Source organism: Macrobrachium nipponense, chromosome 45 (genome assembly GCF_015104395.2).
Source record: "Macrobrachium nipponense isolate FS-2020 chromosome 45, ASM1510439v2, whole genome shotgun sequence".
NCBI classification, from domain to species: domain Eukaryota; kingdom Metazoa; phylum Arthropoda; class Malacostraca; order Decapoda; family Palaemonidae; genus Macrobrachium; species Macrobrachium nipponense.
Window position 1 is genome coordinate 6,700,213 of NC_061105.1, and position 19,303 is coordinate 6,719,515.

At 38.2% G+C, this 19,303-nt stretch overlaps 2 protein-coding genes and 1 pseudogene across 2 annotated transcripts; 2 read left to right on the forward strand and 1 right to left on the reverse strand.

Annotated features, from left to right (window-relative positions):
- Nucleotides 1–3,255: 3,255 nt before the first annotated feature.
- Nucleotides 3,256–6,715, forward strand: LOC135214329 (uncharacterized; annotated as a pseudogene).
- Nucleotides 6,716–9,390: 2,675 nt separating this feature from the next.
- On the forward strand, nt 9,391–13,067 carry LOC135214090 (uncharacterized). Its single transcript, XM_064248197.1, has 2 exons — nt 9,391–9,410; nt 11,001–13,067. Exons 1-2 carry the CDS (start codon nt 9,408–9,410, stop codon nt 12,819–12,821), a joined length of 1,824 nt encoding a protein of 607 aa, XP_064104267.1. The 5' UTR covers nt 9,391–9,407; the 3' UTR covers nt 12,822–13,067.
- Nucleotides 13,068–14,719: 1,652 nt separating this feature from the next.
- On the reverse strand, nt 14,720–18,133 carry LOC135214091 (neuropeptide-like protein 31). Its single transcript, XM_064248198.1, has 5 exons — nt 17,913–18,133; nt 16,671–16,788; nt 15,918–15,971; nt 15,214–15,288; nt 14,720–14,825 (listed from the first exon to the last, which is right to left on the reverse strand). The coding sequence occupies exons 1-5, from the start codon at nt 17,913–17,915 to the stop codon at nt 14,815–14,817; spliced, it is 261 nt and encodes an 86-aa protein (XP_064104268.1). The 5' UTR covers nt 17,916–18,133; the 3' UTR covers nt 14,720–14,814.
- Nucleotides 18,134–19,303: the final 1,170 nt, after the last annotated feature.

The following is a 19,303-nucleotide window of genomic DNA, read 5'->3' on the forward strand; positions in this document are numbered from 1 at the left end:
AAGTGAAAGGAAAGGGAGCCTTCAGCACTGAAATTAGAGAAACGGCGAAAGAGGAAGCGGTGAGGGTGGAGATATATATTTTAAATTTTTTTTTCTCTCTCTCTCTCTTTTTAGTATTTGGAAGTGTCGACATATGAATCGTATAACTGTGAGTGTTTTTTTTATTTTTATAGGAATACCTAAAAAATTTTATTTCTCTCTCTTTTTAGTATCTGGAAGTGTCGACATATGAATCGTATAGCTGCCAGTGTTTTTAATTTTTATAGGAATACCAAATTCATAGCGCAAGAAACGAAACACTACTAAATGCTACTATGCTAATAACGCTACGACTATACTGCTATTAAATCAGGCGTCTACTACTACTACTATTAGTAGTACTACTACTGTGGGGATCTGTCAAGGATTACTGCTCACGATACCACATTGAATACCTGATCATTCCAGTTCCTTGAAGTATAGATACGAAGGCTCCAGCGATCAAGAGGCTATATTCTGACGACGATGCAAGAAAAGTAACTTGTAATAAATGACTTCGTCGGTATTCAGGCCTCGTTGTCGACCTTTGCCTTCCACGCGTGTGTACGACTCCTGGCATTTCTCTTCCAAAGCTGGGAGTGGGCATTTGTGAGAGAACTTATGGCAGAGTTAAATGCGAGGCTGAAGAGAGGACCAAAACCGGAAAAAAGGAATAAAATGAGCGAAAGAAAGATGAATCGATGAAGAGAAAGGAACAGCGAGGATGGTGGTCGTTTAGTGGTGATAGTGACAAGCATATTTGGTATAGTGATATTAGTCATATTTGTTGGCTCCGTGCAGCTCAGTAAATATTTCGTAGTATAACATTTTTTTTTCTGTTCAGCCTAGAGAATGCAACAGATTTTGTATATTTTGTGTACAGTTATATAAAATTAAACACTGACACTCACAAACATATACACACAGGCAGGCATATATTCAGTTAAACACCACTTGCCCTTATTTGGAAAGTGGATTTACTGGCTGTTAACTGCGACCCGCTACAGTCAACTAACCATCTTGTTTTCATTTCACAAACGGCCCTCCAGCAGCACGTCGTAACTTCTTTTCCATTTAACTTTTCGCGAAGTCAAAATCCCCCGCAGGGCGCTACCATCAGTGCACCTCGTGCAGTGCACTGTAGGCATTACTTAAGGTTCTGTGCAACGTGTCTTCGGCTCCCTAACAGTTGGTTCATAGTTAATTGCCCGTTCAGCGTTGAATGACCTCATAGATCCCAGTGCTTGGCCTTTGGCCTAAATTCTATAACCAGTTCAGTTCATTGCACCTCAAAGCAAACAAATAAAGTCTGTTGCCCATCTTTCAGCATTTTTTTTCTATTTCAAAATTTTTTTATTTCAATTTATCTACTCTCTCATAGGGATAGTGAATTATCAATATTACTTATAATAAATGAAATGGAAAAATGATATTTATATTTTCCTATGCATTTTAAACCTTTTAGAAATTACCTATGAGTATTTTAAATAACGATGATGTAAGATGCATTAAGTATCTACATTTTACTTCACGTAACAGTCTACGAAAAGCAGAATAATTTTTGGAGACTTGCCGTCCACCAGCCCGGTGTGGGGGATGAATGCACCTTGGTCGGAGTACTGTACGGTACAAATTGTCCCTAGGATGGACTTGTCGTCTCGACCCCCTACGGTATAGCGAATGTATAGCTTAAAAAAGTTAAAAGTTCCTAGCGTCAAAATTCTTAATTCATATTTTTTCAATGCAGTACTCTCCAATAATAATCACCATTATTATTATTATTCTTTTTTTTTTTTTTTTTTTTTTTTTTTTAAGAAGACCCTCTTTTAACAAATTCTTCGCAGAATTCCGCCATTTTATTCAATATTATTATTATTATTATTATTATTATTATTATTATTATTATTATTATTATTATTATTATTATTAATTGGCGAGATAGATGCCACACTGCGTATACTTTTACTGCTTTGCAAAATAAGAATTAAAATCACTGTAATGCTGGCGGCAATTAAAAATGATTAAGTTCCTAACGTCAACATTTCTCATTCATATTTTTCAAGACAATACTCTCCAATTAATAATCACCATTATTATTAATTTTTTTTTCTTTGAAGAAGAAGAAGAACCTCTTTTAAACAAATTCTGCTGAATTCTGCTAATTTATTCAACAGTATTATTATTATTATTATTATTATTATTATTATTATTATTATTATTATTATTATTATTATTATTATTATTATAACGAGAAATAGATGCCACACCTGCGTATACTTTTAGTGTATTGGAAAAAATAAGAATGAATCATTGTAATGCTGGGGATTTTATCATTTATAATCTACACATTTACTGCATATTAAAACTCCACTATCACGTCTTTCATTCATTCACTGGACAGACACGCAATTATAAATCCTTCTTCCTCTCCATCACTAATCTGTAAAACACAGGAAGCAATTAGCAGTTTGATTTTTCCGTGTGACAATAGGAAACAGGCTGACAGCAGCATACTAAAGTCCCACATCATGTGAAAGTGAAAGCAATAAAAAGAAAGAGGAATGGTTGACTTCGGGGCGGCTTCACGAGTCACTGGGTTTATCATTAGTTTGTCAAGTCAGTCATTTTGATATAATTCTATCATATTCCGGAGCTCCTTTCAAGAACTTCCTGTTCCAGTGATAATTTAGCTTCAGACGACTTACAATAAAGGTAAAAAAAAAAAGTTTATCTTAAGGAAATGGTAGAGATATTTAGTAGAAGAAAAAGCTGACAATGAAGAAGCGAAGACGTGATTAGAAGAACATTATAAAAGAAGAAAAGAATAGCCACCATCACCGAGAAAGTAACAAAAGCCAAGCGATGACTCTGAAGGGCATGGAAACATTCAAGAATAGAAAAAAAAAATATCTAGTCCCCCAGAAGCGTATGCGCCTATTATTATTACGAACATCCAACAAAAGTTCCCCCCGCCCCCTCCTCCTCCTCCTCCCAACCCCTAAACCACCAACCCTACCCCCAAAATCACCTTTAAAGAAAAGTAACAACAACAAAAAAGTAAATCCAAAAGGAATTAAAAAAAATGAGAGACAATAGAAAGATTAGCCACTGACCTCAATACCTCTCTTGCGCGAAAGGGTCTGTGTTTGAATATGATGCAGAAATAACCCTGCCGGTTCGAAAGTGCAAGTCAGGCTAAGGAGGAGGAGGAGGAGGTTGGTAGTAGCAGTAGGAGGAGGAGGAGGAGGCCCTTCCCGTCTTTCTTCTGGCGCTGTACCTATATAAAATGGGTGTCGACGCCCTCGAGAGGCAGGAGATTCCAGCTCGACATCTCCAAGGGAACTTCACCATGGTAAGGCCAGAACCGAGTCTCCTTGTTTGGGGAGGTGACATGACGTTGTTGTTCTCGTGTTCCCCGTTACGAATCGTCTTGTATCGCAGTATAAAGTCTAAAACTCACTCCTATAATAGACTTTTAGAATTTGCAGCCGAAGTATACTCATACTTCGACGAATTTAGCCGAATTATCCTAAAATTAACGAAAGAGAACGTCCCTTAAAGACTTGTCAGAATGAATTTAATATAATTTGTTATAAAGTTCTTTTACAGTGAATTTAAAAAAATTGCCAATGTCTATATGATGAATTTAATTGAATTACTAGTGAAATCCCTTGATGATTAATGACCAAAAATTCCTATAGTGAAATTAAATGAATTTGAGATGAAATCCAGTGAGGAGGTTAATTACGATTGATTTGAAAACTAATAAACTCATGAATAATTCAAGCGAATTTTCAATGAATGCGCACACTGTTTTAGGTGAATTAGTAGTGGAAAGTTTCCATACTGATTTTACCTGAATTTAGTTTGGTCCTTTGATAAATGAAGGTGAATTTCACGGCTCTTCCACCAGTTTCCGTTTCTCAGAGTCATGTTGTTATTACAGAGATCTCCAATGTGAACGATTGGCCTGAGGTTGGATCATAATGCCGGAACAGTTCAAAACATTGCAGAATTCTCGGTGCAATTCGAACGCAAGAAATAAGGCAATTTTAGCTCTGCTTTTGAGTCCTTTCCGAATGACGTCATCCTTTAAACATCCACATTAAAAGACGTTGCATTTTTGAAGACTCGAAGACCCCGACGTGAAATTGCTCTCGAAAGTCCTCCTTCAGTTCAGTCGTGTTTCAAAATATCTCTCTCTCTGGTGGGAACTGCCTCCTGGGCCAGATTTTTACAGTGAAATGGGACTTTCCATATTGAAAGTTGCGTGATTATTTCCGTTAAACTGATTCCTTACCCCGTCTTTCACATGTTCGTAAGGAGAGGATGAAGCAAGGTCAAATAGAGGGTTAAAAAAATAATCTAGATTGTAACAAATATCCCAACAATATCTTTGATGCAATGCGATCGTATTCCTATAGCGAGTCTACTGATAATCCAGAAAGCATAATGGTTGCGTGGCACCGTCTTTCTCTTCTTCGTTATATTCCTTTCCACATGGCTTAATAGCAAACGAGTAATCTAGCAACAAATAGCCTCCCACGCTCTCCAGAGATATGTCAAAACAGTCACCTCAAGAAACGCCCCAAACAAAACTTGTGAATATCTCGCGAAAATATTTTTCTGTGAATATCTCGCGAAAATATTTTTCCATGAGAAGAACAAATATCAGTATTACACAGGTAACTCAGAACGGAATTAGATGCTTGCTTTATTGTTTTAGAGACAAGTCGGTGTGGGATGGAGTATTTTGATTTAAATCCAGTGGCTATCAGGAACCTTTGTAAAATCTTACCGTTAAGTTTCGGCAGTGACTAGTCTTCCTTTGCATTAGCTACTGATTATACATATGATGATAATATATATCTCAAGTATCAAAGGCCCGTTAAAACACTCTGGTTTAAAGCTAAGGACCATAATATATTTCGATGGACTAAATATATAGTCATTAACTTAGAGTGTTTTGATGGGCCTTTTATACTTGAGACGTATCGTGTTTTAACAAAAGAATTTACTTATTTATATATATGTGTGTGTGTGTGTGTATCTCTGTAATGAACACTCTTTTCCTTCCAGATGAAACTACGAGGGTATCTGGTTACCCTTGTGGCCACGATTTCCTTGGCCTCGTATGGCCTGGGCGATGGAGGGGGCCATGGAGGCGGATTCGGAGGAGGCGGAGGAGGATTTGGAGGAGGCGGTGGGTCGATAGGAGGAGGGGGTACTCAGCGCCCCCTATCAGCTCGGGTTACTCGGCACCGTCTGTGGATACCGGGTACTCCGCGCCTTCCGGAGGAGGTGGTGGGGGAGGGTTTGGAGGAGGAGGATTTGGAGGAGGTGGTGGTGGAGGTATTGGTGGTGGATATTCTCCACCAGTTGTTGATACGGGATACTCAGCGCCAGCAATAGGAGGCGGAGGATTTGGAGGAGGTGGCGGAGGAATTGGAGGAGGTGGTGGATACAGTGGAGGAGGAGGAGGAGGAGGATTTGGAGGAGGAGGTGGTGGAGGTATTGGAGGTGGATATTCGCCTCCAGTTGTTGATACGGGATACTCAGCGCCAGCAATAGGAGGAGGCGGAGGTGGCTTTGTAGGAGGAGGAGGAGGAGGAGGATTTGGAGGAGGTGGTGGTGGAGGTATTGGAGGTGGATATTCTCCACCAGTTGTTGATACAGGATACTCAGCGCCAGCAATAGGAGGAGGAGGATTCGGAGGAGGTGGCGGAGGAATTGGAGGAGGTGGCGGATACAGTGGAGGAGGAGGAGGAGGAGGTGGCGGAGGAGGATACAGCGGAGGAGGAGGAATTATCGGAGGTGGTGGTGGTGGCCATGGAGGAGGAGGTGGAGGAGGATACAGCGGAGGAGGAGGAATTATCGGAGGAGGTGGTGGTGGACATGGAGGAGGAGGTGGAGGAGGATACAGCGGAGGAGGAGGAATTATCGGAGGAGGTGGTGGTGGACATGGAGGAGGAGGTGGAGGAGGATACAGCGGAGGAGGAGGAATTATCGGAGGTGGTGGTGGTGGACATGGAGGAGGAGGTGGAGGAGGTATGTACGGAGGAGGAGGAGGAGGAGGTGGTGGTATGTATGGAGGAGGAGGAGGAGGCAGTATGTATGGAAGATAGGCAGCCATAGAGTTATTACCTAATATCAGATTCCCTCTCCAAATTTGGTCTTCAAATGCAAAGTGATTCTTAATTCATAATGGATATTTCACAGGGCGACACAAGCCAATCACCCAGAAATAGATTTTTCCTTCGTCAAAATCCTTTATTTATTACTCGTATTTCTCGTAAAATGTGTTTTATTTTATTTTATTTTATTTTCTAACCATTCGATCAATAATTGTAAATTTGTGTAAAGCCATAGTTTTTTTTTATATATAACCATTCGATCAATGAATTGTAAATTCCGAAGAGAGAAACTCATGCTTCGACTCTCAGTTCAATATAGCGATGATGACTGTCCAACTGCCAAACAACATTATCCTTATTATCATAATTTGCACTGTTTTGTTGACCGGGTTTAGGGGAAGTGTTATATTTTTTTATACTGAAACTTTCAACTTAAAAAGATGACAAAATATTATTATATTTTTGATATTGTTGCTTTTCAACTGAAACAGATGACAAGATATTATATTTTTGATATTGTAACTTTTCACTAAAGAAAGGTAATAAAAACGTGTTTGTCTTTTCCTGATGTGTTTATTTGTCCCCTGTCTTTGAGATAAGTGTTTTTTGCAAACTTTCTCCAAAAAAGACATTATTATTATTATTATTATTATTATTATTATTATTATTATTATTATTATTATTATTATTATTATTATTATTGTGAACAAACTCAAAATCGCTGAAGCGAAAGTCGAAATTACTTTTTAAAATTTTGCTGACTGACTTTCAACAATGAAAGTGACCGTCCGGAGGAGAAAGCTCTCGCGAGTGAAAGTTATTTTTCTTCACCGGTTGGCAATATCCAATGCAGAAGCCGATAAAACAGGCACCATCGTGTGTCCCTATATAGCCCAGGAATGAAATTTATAGAAATCTATAGAAAAAGGAAAGAGAGCTCCAAGATCACCGAACGTAGTCAGTATTTGGATGGGTGACCACATTGAATACTAAGATACCTGTGACTCTCGGTAGAAGCGTTGACCGGCAACAGTATTTTGGAGTCTGGTACGATCATCAAATGGTCACAATGAGGCCCGAGAAGCCAATAGATTGAGAGAGAGAGAGAGAGAGAGTAATATATATATATATATATATATATATATATATATATATATATATATATATATATATATATATATATATATATTATAGGGTGTCCACAAAGTCCCAGTACCATTACAGACAATAAATACTAGTAATGGTACTGGGATTTTATGGACACCCTGCATATATAGAAATCTGTTAAAATATAATTTCATTTTCCCTGTGTCATTTCATTTAGTGAAAATTGTCCTTTTGGTCTTATATATTTCGTCTTAACAAGGCCTTTACACACACACACACACACACACACACACACACACACACATATATATATATATATATATATATATATATATATATATATATATATATATATATATATATATATATATACATATTATACAATGCTCGAGTGCACTTCTTAGTCTCACTATCATAATAATGTCGTCACTGTCGAAGACGAAGACTTTCCCTTTAGAAAGCAGTGGACAGTGGAAAGTTCTTCTCTGGTTTTGATGAAGTTAATTACGAATTTAAAATCTAATCAACTTTCCAAAACCTGGCATCTCGAAGAAGCTGTTACCAGACGTTGCTGGGCTCGAATTCTGTCCTTCATCAAAAGTCGTTTAATATACTCCATGAGGGACACGAGAGAGATTCCCATCGATATTCCTACGGGTGCTTGGAAATTGGGCCTATCCAAACTTATACCGTTACCTAGGACACTAGCCAATGTATGGTTAAATGTCTGAATATTTACCTAATGTATGTATGTATGTATGTATGTATATATATATATATATATATATATATATATATGATGTATATATTATGTATGTTGTATGTATATATACATATGTATGTATGTATGTCATGTAATATATATATATATATATATATATATATATATATACTAGTATATATATATATATATATAATAGAGTGTGTGAATGTCTTTTATTGCCCACCTTCAACAGTATAATAATGAAGATAAAAGGTATAAAACACTATTTGTATATATACTCTTGTAACAATACCATCTTTCCATATTTCACCAGGGGCCCAGAAGGAAGTGCTCGAAATATATGGTTGCAACGTTCAAATAGTGTTTTATGGGCCTTTTATCTTCATATACACACACACACACACACACACAACACACATATATATATATATTATATATATATATATATATATATATATATATATATATATATAATTCCTTATGTTTTTGTTGTACTTAAATGAAGGCATTTCCTTAATTCATAGGAGAAGTATATCTAACAGGGGTCCGTGGAATGTTCCAAGGGGTCCTCAGGATAATTGTAAAATTAATGATGTTGTGAAAGTTCTTATAAGTAAAAAAAACCCAAGAGGGAAATTATCATAATAAGGGGTCCACTACACAGAGTAATTCTAATAAAAGGGGTCCGCTACATAGAGTAATTCTAATAAAAGAAAGTTTTAAGAAACACTGCTCAAGAACATTCACGTGAAATCCAGAAGGGTTCTCTCCATCGCTTTTCTCATGAGAAATTCAAGAAACCGTATTACTTCGCATTCTAATTGTCTCTACTCTGAAAATTAATGAAATATACAATGAAATGACATTTTTTTTCCCCGTCGGGGTTGTAAACGAATATTACTGTCAGGTGTATGACTTATTTATTTTTTTTTTAACGAAAATAAATGTGAAAGTGGCATTCGTTTAGTTCACGAACTAATCACAGTTGTATATTCATTTTCTATGTCATATCCATAGTATCATTACATTTTTAAACTATGTTTCTGTAAAGTGGTTATTAACGAATATTGTTGCTGTTAGGTGTATGACTGATTGATTTATTTTTTTTAACGAAAATAAATGTGAAAGTAGCATTCGTTTAGTTCATGAACTAATCACAGTTTAATGATATTTTTTTCCTATTTCATAACCATAGTATCATTAAATTTTTGAAGAGTCTCTTAAAGTGAGAGAAATATGCTGGACAAACGTCAGGGAGTTGCTGGTAACTTTTCTCTTTGCTCAAACATTCCGCGGGGAGGCTTCATTAAAATTGAATTTGCAAGTCAGCGCAATAACAACGTTCGTTTCTGCAGAGGCTATAAAAAGAACGTCTTCCCATTGCATCGATTAGTAAGGCATCAGCCACAGACGAAGAAAGCATCATGGTAAGACAGAGACTTTTTGAGATTCTCCTACTGACGAGAAAAAACCTCTCTGTGCGATACTTTTATTGTGGCGGTTTTGGCTGTCTGTCCGTCCGCCCTCAGCTCTTATAAACTACTGAGGCTAGAGGGTGGCAAATTGGTATGTTGATCATGCACCCTCCAATCGTCAAACATACCAATTTGCAGCCCTCTAGCCTCTGTAGTTTTTGTTTTATTTAACGTTAAAGTTAAACATAATCGCATTCCTGGCAGCGCTATAGGTACCAACAACCTAGGCCACCACCGGACTGTGGCTGAGAAAATTCGATTGCGCCGAAGTTTTCTCGTTTCCTCTCGTTGTGTACTTTCTCGTGAAATGACTTGGGTGTTGACAATTCTTGTATTCTAGGAGCCTCAACCCTTTCATAACTTATTCCAGGAATTGCATCGTTCACAGAAATGTAAGAGAGCTTTGAGCCTTAGTTTCACGTTGGGATCGATGTCCATAATCATTCCTGTGCACATACAGATGCCTAGAGATAAGACGAAGCAGAAGGTGTAATTAAAGGTTAACGTAAGGTTTAAAAAATGCATTGATTGGTGTGAGTGGCTAGGTCACATGAAGAAAATAGAGTGCGATAATTGGAGGAGATAATTTGGAAATTTAGGGGTGAGCGTGGAAGGGGGAGGAAGGAAGGGAAGGTGATGGAAGGGTGCTGGAACCAGAGGACCTTCATATCCACAGCGTAATTGATGAGCCTGATAGGTACAGTACATGTGGAAAACTGCAGATGTTATGGAAACTTTTCGCACAGTGGGTTCATCTGCGCTCCAGTGCGTCAAGGATGAATGTGGCAAGTGGCTGCTACTGTCTCGTGTCTCTCTGAAGCCACTTTGTATTAAAGGGAAAGGCTTATTCATAAGAACGTATATTTATTTGTATTACATATTGATAGTTTCAGCAGATTTCAGACAGTGAAATGTGAAGTAAGAATTTAAGATAGATGTCTTTGTTGAAGGTGACAGGATGGTTGAGAATTTTTTTTTTTTTTTTTTTTTTTTATATTTCCTGCCAAATTACACACCTGAGATAAGGGACACAGATGTGAATGTGATAATGCTTAGGCCACAGAGGCAATTTTATTCTTAGGTATATTGTAGCGAAACTAAAGTATGGGAAATGTAATATTAAGGTGAGTTTACACTAGGCTTCACCCCACGGTGCACATGTAAGACTCATCACCAACCTCTCCCAAATTCTTGTTAGCCCCGCCTACTGGAATGCTCATCAAGAGTCATGCCGCACCACTAACATACGTTAATGAGCAGTCCTGTGGGCGGGGCTAACAAGAATTTGGGAGAAGTTGGTGATGAGTCTTACGTATGCATCGTAGGGTGAAGCCTAGTGAAAACCCACCTTTAGGAAGAAATGGACAGAATAAGAATCATTAGAACATTGCACAAGAGAGAATTAAGGAATTTTGATGTACTAAATCCGCTGTAGTTTCATAAAAACGATACAGAATATTGCAGTCTGTAGACGCAAGATGTGAGTTATGAAACTTCATTATAATGAGAAATTCCTTTTTAACACCATTCCAACTATTCCAGAGGGAGACGCAGTCTTTCGTATTCGTGGTGCTGGCACTACCCTGCTTTGCCTCTCATGGTAACGAGGGCAGTCATGGCGGGAGATTTGAAATTCCCGGGGAGAGTAGCAGTGGAACTGGATTTCCCGCCTCATCGGAAGATGCGTATGTGATAACGCTGGCGGAATGGAGGAAGAACGCTGCCAGACTTGAATACCCTCTGTCGCTGGACGCCGGTTACTCTGTAGAAAGGGACTTCTCTGTATCTGGAACAGGTAGTTACGACGCCTTTTCCGCTAGGTTCCCCAGTGGGAGTCAGTTTCCCATCGCTGATCACGCCAAGACTCCGGCAAGCACTGAATACAATAATGCTCTGTCTACGAGTAACAGGTACAGTGCACTGTCTTCGAATCCAGAATCTGCTGCAGGACAGTCTAGAGGTATGACAGAAAGCCCCTTTTCTGACAAAACAGCGTGGGACAGAATAGACAGTGGCGTTACTTACTCTTCAGTGCCCCCTAGTCATTTCCATGTTGCTGCACCTCACAAAGAAATCACAGAGGAATTTACTCACGGTTTACTGGAAGAAAATGAAGCTCTTAGGAGCCATTACTCTCAACGGTCACCAAGCAGTGTCCATGCAGAGAATGGGGGCGTTCCCTTCGATGGTAGCATCTCTGGTGGAATGCTCGATAATGGTAGATTTGTCAGCGCAGTCAACTCAGCCCCGTCCGGGAATGTTGTTTACTTCTTACCATCCTTAGATTCTGGCCGTGTTTCGCAATCTAAAAGAAGTGTTTTTGGTAGTGTATCCGACAGATTATCTGGAGCGAGTGGGTTTTCGAGTGGCGGCCACTCTTCTCCTACTATTGGCAATCATCTTACACCATCCATCAGAAGTATACATTCAAAGCCAACAGTGAACAGTGGTCAATTTATTCCGACTGAATTTGATGCTGGCAAATTCACCGGTGGAGCACTTGATGTAGGAAGATACGTGAGTAGCAAGCACCCAGGTTCAGCTTCAAGACATGAACATTCTGTGGAACATAATCAATTCACCACTGGTTCAAGTTACTCGACCCCAGCCACAGACAAACAATATATTGCACAAGCTACCGGTCCTGTTTTTGCGTCGCCATCTGGAAGGAGTATTATTGGTAACGGAATCGTTGGAAAACACCATAACCCAACTTATTCGACGTCATCTATCCAGATGGGGAATTCAAGAATGTTCAAGATGAGCGTTGGCGGTGAATCTGAAATTGGCGATTCTGTGAAAAACAGTGTCTTGAACCCATTTGTGCATAATGAATATTCATCACCATCTGCCACTAACGGTGTAACTTTTCCCCCCCGAGAGATTAATGCGAGTGGGTTAAAGGGTGGTGCCTATAAGGGAAATCAAGCCTCTGGACAAAGCAGTGTTTCTCCATCGATGAATGTTGGTTACTCTGCGCCACTGGCATCCACAGGCCACTCACTATTTTTTGTAAAAGGTATCAGTGAGGGATCTCCCTTTGCCATGTCAAAAGGGCGTGAGGTTGGTGGTGATTATCCTGCACAAGGAACCTGGGGACAGACGAGTCTCTCTCACGGAAATCCTTCTAGAGGGACAAATATAGACGCTAGTGGTGGACGCCTGCACATTGGCGATGGACGCTCATTTACTGTTACTGGTGGATATTCGGTGTCACCTGCCGGACGCGGCGGTTTGAAGTCAAACAGCGGTTCATCACATGGTCGGAGTTACAATTCTTCAACTACCGTTGTCCCTGGGTCTTTAATCTCGAGTTCAAGGGAAACGTACATCGGAAATGGACACATCATTTACGGAAAATAGCGATGTCTTATAAACCTGCAAAGCAGCCATAGCTTAAATTGCTCTCTTCAGCATATTTATTAATCTATTTATTTGTTGTTTTGGTTGATATATGACGTATGGGTGAATCCCTGTTCTTGTATTCGTTGTTTGTACTGTAAATAACCCCTGCCTATCTTTTGTATATAAACTGACGTTCTTTTAAGTGATGTACGAGTATGTGGAAAATTTCCATCATTTCAAGTTTTATAGTATTGGGACAGGTTCTGTTTGTATCTAATTTAATAAAATATGATTCTTTTGTGTCGTTTCATTGTATAGTGAAATACAATCACACACCAGGTTTGAGGCAAAACCAGCCAATGCTCATCGTGTAGACAAATGTTTAATCTTTTCCCTTTTGATAATTCAGCATTTTCTCTGGAATGTGGAAATATGTGAAAAGGGAGCTCATATTTCACATGAAGTTGTCCTGCTAGTTCTGCTTTCATATGGAACTTTATCCTATTCCATTCATCTAATCTTATTATTATTCAGAAGATGAAAGTAAAGATATACTATACATGCAAATGCGACGGACAATGTCGTCTTGTTATGAGAGAGAGAGAGAGAGCTATCTATGCGAGTTGACAAGAGGCTGAAACTTTCTCCCTTTTAATTGTCAGATACATTCGCATAATATTTATTGATATATCACAAGGAGAGGGCGATTGACACAATGAATATGTGAGTGTGTGTGCGTGTGTGTGAGGAGGCGTGTTTGTACGCAAACTTACGCAGGTGGTATTCCAAGCAATCATAACCGAAGCAAAAATTCTTTTTGCAGTTTTTCATTATTTTCTGGACATTTCCTCGGCGCGAAGTGACCACTGCCATGGCGAAACAGTTTCATATTGCATATCTTTTCCGTTCCTCTACGCCAAACTCTAAAACGACCGACTTCCTTCGCTTTACACAACCAAAGCTTTGCATCAGTGAAAAGTTCTGGTCGTTTTCCCACAACTTGCCAAGTCTCCAATTCCAGCCAGAGTAGGAATCACGCTTCCAGGCACACCTTTTCTTCCGTTCTTAATCACTTCATGACTGGATCACATACGCCGTTGTGCAGTCCATGGGCAAACCCACACTTTTGTTTCCAGCTGACAGGGTCAACTCGTGCGACGCGTTGCTGACATTTCATCTGTGGTGTCTGTTGCAGTATTCGTCAACTTGATGTTCTTTTCTGGCTTCATAGTATATTATGACAATTTTTCTTTCAGGAGTTTACTCATAGATTTTCTAATACGATTTTTTGTTAAAGTGACTGATATCTCCGAGTAAAGCACCCAACTGTCAACGCTATCTTGTCAAAATATTATCTAGAAACAGTTGCCTAGAATATGCTACTTTAGATGATAACAAAATGTAAAGACATCATATTCGGAACTCTCTTCCTGCTTGTGTCCTCCAATGATTCTTATACAACTCTGTCATTCGGGATGAACCCGTTTTCTTTTTCACTTTTTCCTCGGGCCTGGGCTATCTGAGAACATTAGGTTGTCACGTCCAGTAGAGAAATGTTTTGTTTGTGACTGTGAACAATAATTTTCCTGTGCAATTTCTTGAGCTATATATATATATATATATATATATATATATATATATATATATATATATGTATATATATATATATGTTTATATATATTTATTTATTTATTTATTCCAAATCCAAATTAGATTTGTTTAACAAAGACTGATGACAATGAAGGGTGAAAGGAAAGAAAAAGGATTGTTGTATTTTTGCTCAGTGTATTCGGCATTTTTATTTAACATTTTTTAAATTATATAATATGTCAGAACAGGAATATATATATATATATATAATATATATATATATATATATATATATATATATATATATATATATATATATATATATATGTGTGTGTGTGTGTGTGTGTGTGTGTGTGTGTGTATACATGATACTCATTAATAATGAAGGATCCTGAGGACTGTTTAGGGGAAAGCGAAGGTTCTACCCGTAATCTGAAACAAATAGATAAATGCATTAGGTTATTCATCTATTGATTACATGACTAACAAAATGAATTGTCATAAAAAGAAATAAAAAATAATACCAACTTGCAACGAAATATATGAAAGGCTGAATATACAGAAGTGAATAGATCTAGAAAAATGCAATAGATGCCGTACAGACTTGCCTTGCAGACATTATATATATATATATATATATATATATATATATATAGTATATTATATATATATATTATATATATATATATATATATTTTCAGAGACCAAGTTTAATCAAGAAATTAGCAATTCCATTCAAAAAAGACGAAGTGAGTTCTATAACACCTTTTACCACAAATTATTTTGGAGGGACTTAGCACTCAGGACAATAATAACTTACTTCTGCCGCGTCCGAATCTACCGTAACCGCCATAGTTCCCGTATCCACCGTATCCACCGTATCCGCCGTATCCACCTGGAAGATATAAATCAGTACAGTAAGATTAGATGAGACAATAAACAGATAGGAAATAGATATCAGAATATGAATATGCGTAGAAAAAAATTTATTAAGTAATATATTCACGTAAACAACAACGTTCATTTTCTTGATTGTGACTTTTGCAGTTGGGGAACTATACTTAAACATCTAGCAAATCAGACAGGGACAGAGTGTACGATAAACTCTATCGTAGGGAGGTGCACTGTCGGCATTACTTAAAGATTCTAGCAGCGTCCCTTCGGCCCCTATAGCTTGCAACCCTCTTTCATTCCTTTCACTGTACCTCTGTACATATTCTCTTTCTTCCATCTTCCTTTCCACCTGTCACTTTTCAAACCTATTTACTACTGTCAGTTCTCATTCCAGCGCTGAGTGACCTCGGAGGTCCCAGCGCTTGGCCTGAATCCTACCTATCCTATATATATATATATATTTATATAATATATATATATATATATATATATATATATATATATATCCTTATGGCCAATCTTCGTGTATACCAGATTTCTCGACAGTCCACCCAAGAATATTTTGGTGACGCTTCTCTCAAAAACGAGTTGAAAACGATTAGAAACATTACAAGACTCTCGAGGACTCACCGTATCCCCCCAGGCCTCCGAATCCGTAGCCTCCTCCTCCTCCTCCCCCGTAACCTGGTAGAGGATATGGAGAGGAATGTGCATTATCAAGGACATGACCGTTCGATAGTCATGTGTCGGGATAGCATGTTTTTATTCGGTCTCTTATTATAAATGAAATACCATAGACAGATATTGTATCCAGAACAAGTCCGTCCACAGTATTAAGAATGAGAATGTGCGAATAATAATAATGAGTGATGTCAAGTAAGAAGAGGAGCGTACAATAATAATAATAATAAGTAGAAGAAGAAGAATATCTCCTTAAATATTAAAAGCAGTAAGAATGAAAAGAGTGAGAGTAATAAGAAGTGATGACGTAAGAAGAGAAAAATATTAATGATAATGATAATAATAACAATGGAGAAAGAAATCCACAGTTATGGAAATGTATACATATATTTCAATTTAAAACTTTAAAGATTCCCGAAAGCTACCTTTATAAAGTTTTAAATTTAAATATATGTACATTAACATACCTGTGGATTTGTTTCTCCATTTGAAGACTCGTGCTACTATGAAGATTTTTTAATAACATTGATGATGATAATGAATAATAACAATAATGATAAGAAGAAGAAGGATAGACCATAAGTATTGAAAGTAGGAAGGACAAAAACACGAGAACAAGAAGAAGTGATGTGAAGTAAGAAAAGAACATTGATATAATAATGATAATAATAACAATAATAAATCCAAAGGAAACCAACTCACCGCCTCCGTAGCCACCATATCCTCCTCCGCCATATCCTCCGCCGTAGTTGAAGGATCGCCACGGATCGGCCAATGCCAACGCCGCAAGGGACAGGGTCAGTAGGATTGCCAGAGTTTTCTGAAAGCAGAAAGATCAGCCAGTTGTGGAGTGAAAGTTTTTTTTCTTTTTATCTGGAGGTTCTTTTACTGTCTCGGTTTCGTCTTGTTTCACACACACACACACACACACACACACACGTACATCGTCCGAGAACATAACCCAATACGCCTATAGTCATCCTTAACTTGACGGACATCCTCAAAAAAAATAAATAAATAAAAAATAAACGCTTTGCCTTTGACAACAATTAGATACATGAAAATGCAAATGTGAGACAATGGACAGAACTGATCTAGGTGTTCTCAAGCATGAGGTGGCTTGAAACACTTCCGGCGCAAGCAGTCACCCTTGTTTTCGAAAAATGTTGCGAGAGTGTTATCATTTATTTATTTTTTTGGCATAAAGGGTGTCAATAGCAGTTCATTTTCTTAATAGGTTATTTTCTTATTTTTTCACAAATTTCAAATTGCAAATTGCATAATGGCAGTTTTAGGCGAGTGATTTTTTTTCTCAATCAAAATACTTTTGATATTGGAGATTTTATTACACTAAGGACACTTTTTTATATATATATATATATATATATATTATATATATATATATATATATATCTATATATATATATATATATATATATATATATATATATATATATATATGAATGACCCCTTGATACAGGTCGTTTAGTTAGTACATTTTTTTGCCGGTTGGCTGCGAGCAAGAGCCCGTGCTGGCATAAGGCCAGCTTTATTTTAGAACTAACCAAAATTTGCAATTTTCGAAAAAAAAATACTAATGATTACACATAAAAGAAAAAATCGAAAAGGGTGATTTGAAAACAAACGTGTCTGATATTAGCAATCTTATAAAAAAAAAAAAAGTATAATGAGTAATTTTCAACGAAAAATCACTTTGATAATGGCAACATTGTATAAGAGTTTGAAGATGATGATTTTGTACGAATCAGACCTCCTTTTCCAGCACTTAACGAAAGAGATTAAAAAATAAAAAATAGAAATAGAAAGACCTTCAAGGAATATCTCCTTCAGGGTTCTTCGTCCAACTCTCGGCGAGACTGAGAGTTAAAAAAAAATTTACAAAATGAAAAAAAATCTACGTGGAAATTCTCTTGTCAACCTTACCATGATGCCAGACCAGGGGACTAGATGCTGCAGCAGATCGGGCTGGGGAAAGGCGTGTCGTGGGGACAGAGATCACTGGCGTTGTGCCTGAAGTCGTGGGATGTGTCCCTCTTTATATCCTTCGAGTTGCTCCTTCCTTTCTCATCCCCAACCGCAAATCCTCTGCTTCCCCAATTGTCACATAAGAGGGTACTTACCTTCCTCCCTCCCCTTCTTCACCCCCCCCCCCCACCTGTATATCCTCCAAATTTATCCCCATCTCATCCCCACCCGTAGGGTCTCAACCTCCAGCATCCCAGGCAGTTTCGACAAAGCACAGTTGGTGACCTTGGAGGGAACATTGTTAATATTATATAATTTAGAGATGATGGAAATCTAAGCACTGCCTAAGAAAGGCGGTTGGCCTTTGCATTGATGATAAAGAGCCAATTAGTTTGTGGGAGGCTGAGCGAGATTCTTTTCATTCTTTTTCATCTACTAGGTACAGTCCTATACCCGTAGTTATTTGCCATTAAATTCTCGACAACTGGGGAATTAAGTGGCCCTTTATTTTCAGAGGGCCAGAATTCTCCTAGACTCTCGTTTATTGACTAATTCGACTGCCTGCTATTCCAGTGCTACTGGTCATCCCACTGTGCTTGTTGGTATCTGCAAGACATCTAATCGAGATTGAATATCAACCTTAAACTTGTATGTTTGGCAGACGCAACATCGTGATAATCTATTGGATAGAGCAGCAGTTTCTCTCTTTCTCTCTCTCTCTCTTCCCTTTTGTCTCCCGCTCGCTCTTGGTTCACAACTGATGAGGGAGAAATAGATTGTAGAAAAAATAAATAAATTATAGGTGCGTTTCCCGTAACCCTGCCTACCTCACCTCTGTTGGCCCAAGACGTGAATTCAGTATCATGTTAGTCCATTGTATTGGGTCACTGCTGGGTTAGAGAGAGAGAGAGAGAGAGAGAGAGAGTGATATCATTCCGAGAAATGTACGCAACCATACAATTAAAACCGGCAGGACCTCGGCGGTTTGATTCCCTCCCACCGACACGAAACCACTCATCATTCCAGACTCTCTGGAAACCGGACGCTCTGGAACTGCATTCGCTGACCAGCCAGACAAGACCCGGATTTGTATGAACTCACGCGATCCAGTTCTGTCGAAACCTGAAATAATGAAGAACAAGATCAGCCAGCGTTTGTGTTTGCTCGAACAAACTAATGTGCAAAATAGCTCGCGTTTGGGTTGGTCATCTCGAATCTGCGCCCGGAATTCCTGCTGTCAACTGCAATTTTCCTGCATGATGACGCGCTGTGACTAATGGCTGGGTTTGGCGTGCTGCTGATGAGCAGATCTAGGATCTGCAGGAAACCCCGATTCTTTTATTTGTTTA

What these genes read in the sequence shown, in the direction of transcription:
- LOC135214091 (XM_064248198.1), bottom strand. An exon ending in ATATGGTGGCTACGGAGGCG is followed by an intron (nt 15,972 to 16,670) that starts GTGAGTTGGTTT and finishes ATCCTCTACCAG; the next exon opens with GTTACGGGGGAGGAGGAGGA. An exon ending in CGGAGGCCTGGGGGGATACG is followed by an intron (nt 15,289 to 15,917) that starts GTGAGTCCTCGA and finishes TATATCTTCCAG; the next exon opens with GTGGATACGGCGGATACGGT.